The sequence below is a fragment of the Nestor notabilis genome, unplaced genomic scaffold (assembly GCF_000696875.1).
Source record: "Nestor notabilis isolate BGI_N333 unplaced genomic scaffold, ASM69687v1 scaffold29712, whole genome shotgun sequence".
Lineage (NCBI taxonomy): Eukaryota > Metazoa > Chordata > Aves > Psittaciformes > Psittacidae > Nestor > Nestor notabilis.
Window position 1 is genome coordinate 3,862 of NW_009920138.1, and position 8,439 is coordinate 12,300.

The following is an 8,439-nucleotide window of genomic DNA, read 5'->3' on the forward strand; positions in this document are numbered from 1 at the left end:
CACCATGCCAGGGCAGCCGAGGGTGCCCTGCAGGACGTGGTAGCACAAGGGGCTTCCACTGCTGCTCAGTCCTCTGGTTGCAAGGTAAAGGCTCATGACAGGCATCAGCTGCCTCCTGCCCCAGGTGCTGAAGAAGGAAGAGCCTCTTTACATGTTCTTGAACAAAGAGAAGTGCTCATCTCGCCTCTGCTGGTTTTAATTTTGCATCTTGTGTGATGTTTGCTTTTCTTCTGCTTCTTCCTGAAGAAGCAACAGTTCTTTCATGTGTTCTTTGGCTAAATCAAAGCAACTTTTTTATTAAAGTTAAATGTCTTCATTCATAACACGTTGTCTCCCATGTACATATTCTGCTTCCCCGGTTACAGTTTACCTCTGGGTTCTGAAGGGGCAAGTTCCACATGTGAATCCATTGCTTTGACCAACTTGAAGGGTTATTTTCTGGCCTTCCCTTTGTGTATAACCTTCAGAAAAACTCTGTACTCCCACTGGGGAATCTCTGCATTGTTCAGAAGTGTTTAATAGAGGGACATTCATTCTCTCCAATGTAACCTGTCCGTTAGCAATTCCGAAGTGCTTTTTGCCTTTCCCACCCTGTTAACTCGTCTTAATATAAGACTTCTCAAAGGAGAGGGTGCTGAGGATGTGCACTGTATCCTCCAAATGATGGGCAGAATCGTGACAACCCTCAAGCCTGTAAATGTCAGAAACATCAGTGGTAACTTGATTGATCCAACTGTCTGTAAATGCCCCTGGGAGAAGGATCTTCCCAGCTGGAAAACTGCAGTAATGGGGATTTAGGCAGCAGGAACTTGTTTTGGTAAATGCTCCTGAGAACAACAGGGCTCTTCACTGGGAAAGGTGGGGTTTCCCATCACTTTGGTCACTCCATGTGTACTCTATATGGAGACCTGGGCAGTAATCCTTGCCTGCAGTGGAGGCTGGTGAGCATTGAGTTAGTGGCAAGGTACTTCTTCCTGAAGGGAAGCAGGCTGATGAAATAAGAGGGCTGAAGTCCCGGGATGAAATGTGCATGGATTTTTAAGGAGGAGGAGGGGGGAAAAAAGCTTTTGCCCCTCCAGTTCTGCTGCTCATCCACTTGTGCTGTGATTGCCTCCCGTTGCGTCAGGCAGCGCTGCTTGGTGCAGTGCTGCTGCTGGGCTTTGAGGGTGCTGTGGCGAACCAGAGCGTGGGAATAATCACTGCTCTTCATTTTCCTGCTCTTCTCTGCTCACACCTATCAGTGGTACTGACAGCTCGGCAGGGGGGTAGAAGCGAGTCCCCCGTCTGCACAACACCCCGTGCTGTGCATCATCCTGACAGGATCGTGGTGCTGCGCAGCGTGCGCGGCCCCTGCGCTGCCAGCAGGCAGAGACAAGGTGTTACTGGCAAATCCAAGCTGGAGGAGAAGTCCTGGAAGAGTTTTCATGTGGTTGCCTGGAGTTCCCGCATGGTTCAGCTGCCACAGGGGGGAAGAGTCTCGAAGCACCGTGTTGAGCAGCTGATACTTTCTTAGAGTACTGAGCAATTAATTTGGGCAAGCATGGAGCTGTATGCAGATAGTAATTAAGGAGGAAAGCACCTTAGGCCAGCATAACAGGGTGGTGTGGGTGTCCTGTGTTTGGAGATTGTTCCTGGTAATTGCAGCAATTTAACTGGCTTGATCAATGGAGCAGCCCTGTGCAGTCAGGTGAGCTGCCATTAGGCAGGGAGCCTTAAAAATAGGTTAAATGCAATGGGCTGGGCCCAAAAAAAGTACCTGCCCCGGGGCACCTTGTTTAAATAAGAGTGTGTAGTCCTGTGTAAACTGTCAGCTGTAATCCTTTTACAGGGCTGGCTGAATTCTGAAGCTCTGACTTGGAGACCGTTCTCTTCCTTATATAGGGCTGGATGGGTGCTGGGCAGTAATGAGATTGGAATAAAAGGCTTTGGTAACGAAGATGAACTGGCAGCCCCGACCGAACCTTCCTTACCCATGTGTACACATGGACCTCGAGCGACACGGGTGCGGGTCCTGCTCACTGGAGTTGGACTTGATGCCTCTGGAGCTTCTGCTTGTGGATAGTGTTTGGTGGCTCGGGCTGCAGGTCACCCCAGTGCTTTATAGGTTTGCCTTTGTTGAGTTTGACTCTGGGGGGGGGAGGGGACAAAACCCCCAGTAGTTATATCAAAACATATCAGAACACTTCTAGTGTAATTCATTGTGCTGGGTGTTATTCCAGAGTGATTTGCTTTGTTTGCAGTTCACTGGAAGACCTTTAAGCTGCATTAGTAGAAGCCATTCTGTTGTGGAATCAGAGAATCTGTATGGGATACTTCATTAATACAATTTAATCAGGTTTAATTCATAGTGTGTCTTATACTTGCCTTGTGCGGGCAGGGTTATTAGTGTTCTGCTCAGAAATAGCTGTGGAAATAGAGATTGATGTGGTCAGATATGGTCAAGGAAAAATGTCATCTCTGCTGCCTTGTCAGTCCTTGGTGAAGACATTGCCAGCTTCAGTGCAGGAAAACCCTGCTGGAAGTGCACCAGTCAAGTGCCTAGTCCTAGAATGTCCCAGCCCAAATGACTGATGTAGGGAAGACGTGGCAGGAATCAAGAGAAAAGCAAAGGCAGCATTTGTGTTCGTTTTCTTTACTTTCATGTTTGCTCTCTTAGAAAAGACAGGGACAGTAGCTGGAAAAGAAGAAAGGAGATTCGAGAGGGAGACTGGGGGTTGATGGAAAGGGCTGCTCACCAAGAGGCAGGAGGAATGTGAGCTAAGGAGAAGTGAGTTCTGCACTTCGTGTAGATGAAGTGGTTCCCCTTAGTGGCACTGAGGTGGGTGCAGGAAGGGGCAGGAGGTGTCGAGGGGGTGGTTGCTTTTTACCTGGGTGCACCTGAGCTGGTCTCAGGGCAAGTCAGAGTGGGTGAGCATGGAACAACTTTGAAAGTTATTTTTTGGCTAGTGACTCATTGCAACTTACCCAAAGTGACCTGATTTAGTTAAATGAGGCTAAATATAACCCATGTGAAAAGTACTGACATGTGGGAGGAGACGACAGCAGTTGGCTCTCAGCCCCTGTTCTGCAGGGAACATCTTTCACGACTGGTGACTAATAATTTTTACTCTTGCTGGCTTTGGAAATAACATCTCTGCTCCATTACCCCCTTCTAGGGAGACTGAGAAAATGCACTGTTCCTAAACTGCCTCTTATCTGCCTTTCAGCTTACTGCTATGGACAGTGCTATCACCCTGTGGCAGTTCCTCCTCCAGCTCCTCCAAGAGCCTCAGAACAAGAATATCATCTGTTGGACCTCCAACGACGGGGAGTTCAAACTGCTGCAGGCAGAGGAGGTGGCCAGACTCTGGGGAATCCGCAAGAACAAGCCCAGTATGAACTATGATAAACTCAGCCGTGCTCTCAGATACTATTACGTGAAGGTAACAGAGTCCTTACAGCCCCCTCAAATCCATATCCATCTTACCAGCTTCTGCCTAATGGGCTTTGTTTCCTTTCTCATTCCCTTCACGGGGATAGGTGTTACTTCTGTCTCCTAGACTTAACTAAGGTGTGTTAGTTCAGCTTTAGAGGGGGTTTTGCCCTTTGGTTATCACTTTGCTGCTTTTCCTCCCCAGTGCTTGTTCTAAGGTTCCAGGTAGCTTTGTGCAGAACGTTACCTTCTTTGATTTATGTCATTGCTAATACAAATCTGTCCTTGAATGCTAATCCCCTTTCCAAAAATACACGCCCTTGCAAGGGTTAAAATCCTCAACACTCCACTTTAAGCAGCAGAATGAGATTTAGAGGAAGGCGTCCCTGCCTGTGGCAGGGGGTTGGAACTGGAGGAGCTTTAAGGTCCCTTCCAACACAAACCATCTGTGATTCTATAAGATGGTGAACATTGAACCACCTTGAGATCTGTCTGCAGCTGTCTCTGCGAAGGGGTTATCAAACTAAGGATCTTCAGTGAAGCAGCCCAAGTATTTGGCTTCGTGTATTCAGAACTGCACCTCTGATGTGGTCAGCAGGTTGGGTCCAGCACACTGAGATGCTTCTCTTACTTAGCTGATGTCTTCTAATAACCTAGAGAGCCTTTCATTGAGTGCTCAGGTGGTGTCAGAAAGCTGAGCTAGAACCACAGCGTGGGAGCTGTACCTTGGCTTCAGTGAGCCATTTATCTCACAGCTCTTACTGTGTGGGTACAGGAGGTACAAAACAGCTTCTGAGGAACCTGCCCCTTTGGTGGTGTGTTGTGTGGAGCTCGCCGCTGGGCAGCACAAACCTGACTTTGTACTGAGAGGTCTCAGTGATGATAATTGTACAAGACATTAAGAACCTTCTTAGGCCAAAATTGTGTGTGGCATTTCGCTTGGGAGCAAAACAAGTTTGGCATCTGCTCTTTTGTGGTATGGAAATAGCTGGTTTGCCTGCATTCTGCTGACTAGTTCAGCTACCTACTTTCCTTTATTATCATCTTATTAAGAATAAAGGTGGGTTGATGTGAAGTATTAGCTCTCCATTGTGCAAAGCTCTAAGCTTTAATTCTGCAGCTTCTCCTGTCAGATTACACTCACTGGACCCAGGGCAGTGATCTCGGGTGGGGGGAATGGCTGTTTGTTTCTTTAACATATGAAAAGGTTTAAGGCTGCTGTTAGTATGTTTAATGTCAGCTTAGGCTCCCCTGTTAGAGTCTTTATTCTGCAAGCTCTGGAGATGCTGCTTGAGGAGCAAAATTGACTTGCAAGAATGCAGGGTGGTTTTAAATAAAGAAAGGAGGAACAATTTTTGATGAAAGATTAGAGACTCCTGAATTCCTCTGTCTATTTTCGGCAGTGTTTGTAGGAAGAAAATTAATCTGAAGAAGGTCTAAATGCATATTTATATCTTCTTACCCACAGAATATCATTAAGAAAGTGAATGGGAAGAAGTTTGTGTACAAGTTTGTTTCTTATCCAGAGATTTTAAATATGGATCCACTTGTCGTGGGCCGGATAGAAGGAGACCCCGAAATGGCTGGTTTTGCAGAAGTTAGCAGTGCTCCAAAGGATGTGGAAAACTGTGGGAAGGAGAAGGCTCAGTCCTGTGCGAAATCCTCCAGCCGCAATGACTATATCCACTCAGGCCTGTACTCCTCTTTCACTCTGAACTCCCTCAACTCTTCCAGCGTCAAACTCTTCAGGTCCATCAAGATTGAGAATCCAGCTGAGAAACTGGCAGAGAAGAAACCAGCTCAGGACCCAACACCCTCCGTCATCAAGTTTGTGACCATGCCCTCCAAAAAGCCTTCATCTGTCCCCCTGGTCTCCACCACTTCCACGGTCTCTGTCACTTCCACTGCTTCTGGCACTTCAACTGCGTCCTCCCTTCCCATGGGATCAGAAGACACTCTCCAGACCTTGGAGACCCTCGTTCTACCCAAGTTAACCGTCCCCGAGGCTCCAGCCCCTTTGCCAAACCTGACCACCAGCTTCACCCCAACTCCACCCATATCCTCAGTGTCTCCCAGCCTGCAGGTTCCTTCCACGCCCCCATCACCACCCCTGAGCTCTAATCCTGACCTGGACATTGACACGGACATCGAATCCGTGGCTTCTCAGCAGCTGGAGCAGGCTCAGAGCCTTCAGCATCAATCCCCGGAGCCTAAAGAGCAGGATTCATCTGTGCTGGAGAAGGAATTTGCCAATCACCTCTCCAGATCCAAAAAACCCAAAGGGCTGGAGTTGGCTCCTACTCTTGTCATTACAGGCAGCGATCCAAGTCCGCTGGGGATTCTGAGTCCTTCTCTCCCAACTGCTTCTCTTACCCCAGCACTTTTCTCTCAGGTAACCCAATTCCCTTCCTGCTTTTTGGTTTTTAAAGTAACACCAGTGGTTGTGTTCTATTCTAAAATGGTAAGGGAAGCAAGTGGAAAAGCACGTAGTCCATAGGCTGTGTTTGGAGTTTGGAAACTTAGTCTGGCACTCCCATTTTATTCATACTTGGGAGTAGCTTCTCCCCCAAAGTGTGCCCAAGTGGTGTGTCAGCTCTACACGTCTGTGCAGTGTTGGCGTGTGGAGGCAAAACCCAAACCGGCACCAGCAGGATCCTTTGTACATCTTGCCAGGGTGCTCCTGAATTATTCCTAAACCCCTCAACCCTCCCCTTTTCCTTCAGGCTGATTCTGAAAATGCTTTAAAAATAGAGAAGCACGGAGGTGTCTGCTTAGCAGCTTGCTTTTACTGGGTTCAGGAGGCATTTACTTAAGACCAGAGTATTGTGACTTTACAGCAGCTGCTTAATTTAGTTGTTATCTTTGTGTGGGAAAGGAAAGTTTTTATGCCTCATGGAAAATTTGGAGGAGAACCAAATCCAAGTAGGCTGTTAAATGGGTCTGTATGGATTGCATCTCTTTCCTGTCATTTGAATTCGAGTGAAACTGTAGGGGAAGTGCTGACTGCAAACTGAAATGGCTGCAGGCAGGGAAAAAATGGAGGGGAGTTGATCTTTTGGCATCCTTCAAAGCGTTTGGCCGGTGAACCTGGAACATCCAGAGCATTCAGAAGCTGGATGGACATTGTCAGTGTCACCCACACCGTGCACGTGCCCACAGTCTGCTCTCCTTAAATCACAGGCTGGGTTTTCCATGGCCACTTGCAGGTGCTGAATTGCAGGAGGAGCTGATTTGCTGTAGGTTACAGCAGCATTTGGCAGCCGTTGGGAAAAGGGGGCCAATTGCTCAGCCAGGGGAGGGAGAGCCGGATGGTGGTGGCTGTTGTGGGGTTTGGAGGGAGGAGGAGGAGGGAATGGGAGTTCCTGAGCTGTGGAGCCAGCCCTCTGCAGCTGCAGGAGCTGGGATGGTGGCTCTGGCTTGACGCGTGCTCCGCGTTGCTGGCACTGCAGCTTCCCACAGCTGCTCTCTCCCTGTGTTTTGCAGACTCCCATCCTGCTGACCCCCAGTCCCTTGCTCTCCAGCATTCACTTCTGGAGCACGCTCAGCCCCGTTGCTCCCCTGAGTCCTGCCAGGTTGCAAGGTGCTAAAGTTTAGCCGGTCCCTCCGTGCGTGGCAATACCTTCCTCAGAGTCCTGCAGGCTTCAGCCCAGATACCTCCTGTAGAAACCAGAGAGTGATCTGTCTGGTTTCTGTCCCCTGGGGTGGCTTCTGGGAGCGTTTCATTTTAGTCTTTAGCCAGTTCTGTTTAAGCGGATTGTAACTGTTGGCATTTCCCAAGTGTTCTAAATGAAGAGCAGCCTCTGCTGTAGTTAGATTGGGTTTAGGTCTGTCCTTCCTGTCAAACTTGCCTCCCTGTAACTTTCCTGGTGGACATTTTTGTGGCCATTGAGTTTTTCTGCTGTGTTGGGTTGTTTCAATTGCTGTTGACAGTCTCTTCTGTTGAAACACATTCATTAAATCCCAGCACTAGTGAGAAGGAAGGTTGTGTGTGTGATCTCTGCGGCAGTAGGTAGCACAGTTCTTTCTGATCTCTGTTCTGCTCTTTGGAAATCCTCAGCTTCACTGTTTTTCCTAAATATTTTTAACTAATACATATAAAAAAAATCCCCCTTTTAAAAAAATAATAAATCCTTTTACTTACGTTTATTTATGTTCCTCTTTCACCTTTTGCTTTGGAAGTGGAATAACCACCTGTCTGCTTAGGCGAGGGGTAAAATTTAACTAGTTGTCTTCTGGGCTTGTATCTGTGATATCTGTGAAGGAGGTAGCTTTGTATGTACTGTAAGTAGAGGGGAAATGCACTGGACAGTTTCCTGTATACACAGCTGAGAATGAACTGGGGAACAATTTAGACCATGGTTTCCCAAAAACCTGTGTTAAAGGCACTTACTAGTTGGGGATGCTTTCAGTGCTCAGCGCAGAGGTTATCCCCACTGGGTTGCTGCAGGCTGTGAGGCAGGGGCATTTGAACAGTGAATTGCTTGGGGGAAGCCAGGAAGAGTCTTTGTAAAGTTGGGGTATTTTCCTTTGTTGTGTTTTGAGGTGTCTTTTTTTCCCAGGGGGAGTCTCCACGTGCACAGATAGGAAAGGAATGGTAAATGGAAATGGCCTCTTGCCTAATCGTACTTGTTTTGTCTCTTAGTTTCCATCAGTGCTGAACAGTCATGGCCCATTTACTCTGTCTGGACTGGATGGACCCTCTACCCCTGGCCCGTTTTCCCCTGATCTCCAGAAGACATAGCACATGAACTCACGGGAAGGACAGATTGGCAAGCAAGGGAAAGACAGGACACTTACATGAAACCATGTTTTTTAAATGAGCAATTTATAATTCCACAGAGATTATCAGCAGTTATCATAGTTTTTGCCATTCCCAAATCAAATGCCTTTTTTGCAAAATTCCCTTTTTTTGAAGACCCAGGTTGGGAATGTATATGCAAACGCCTTAATAGGAGCTGAAGCTCCAGTCTCTTCTCTTCCCTCCTCGGATCAGAAGACTTCCCTATGGTTCAAGGGAGTTTTGGTTG

The 8,439-nt window shown here is 47.7% G+C and overlaps 1 protein-coding gene across 1 annotated transcript; it reads left to right on the plus strand.

The window, feature by feature from the left end:
• The first annotated feature begins 3,211 nt into the window (after positions 1-3,211).
• ELK4 (ELK4, ETS-domain protein (SRF accessory protein 1)) lies at positions 3,212-8,153 on the plus strand. Its single transcript, XM_010010547.1, has 4 exons — positions 3,212-3,422; positions 4,881-5,804; positions 6,896-7,000; positions 8,055-8,153. The coding sequence occupies exons 1-4, from the start codon at positions 3,216-3,218 to the stop codon at positions 8,151-8,153; spliced, it is 1,335 nt and encodes a 444-aa protein (XP_010008849.1). The 5' UTR covers positions 3,212-3,215.
• Positions 8,154-8,439: the final 286 nt, after the last annotated feature.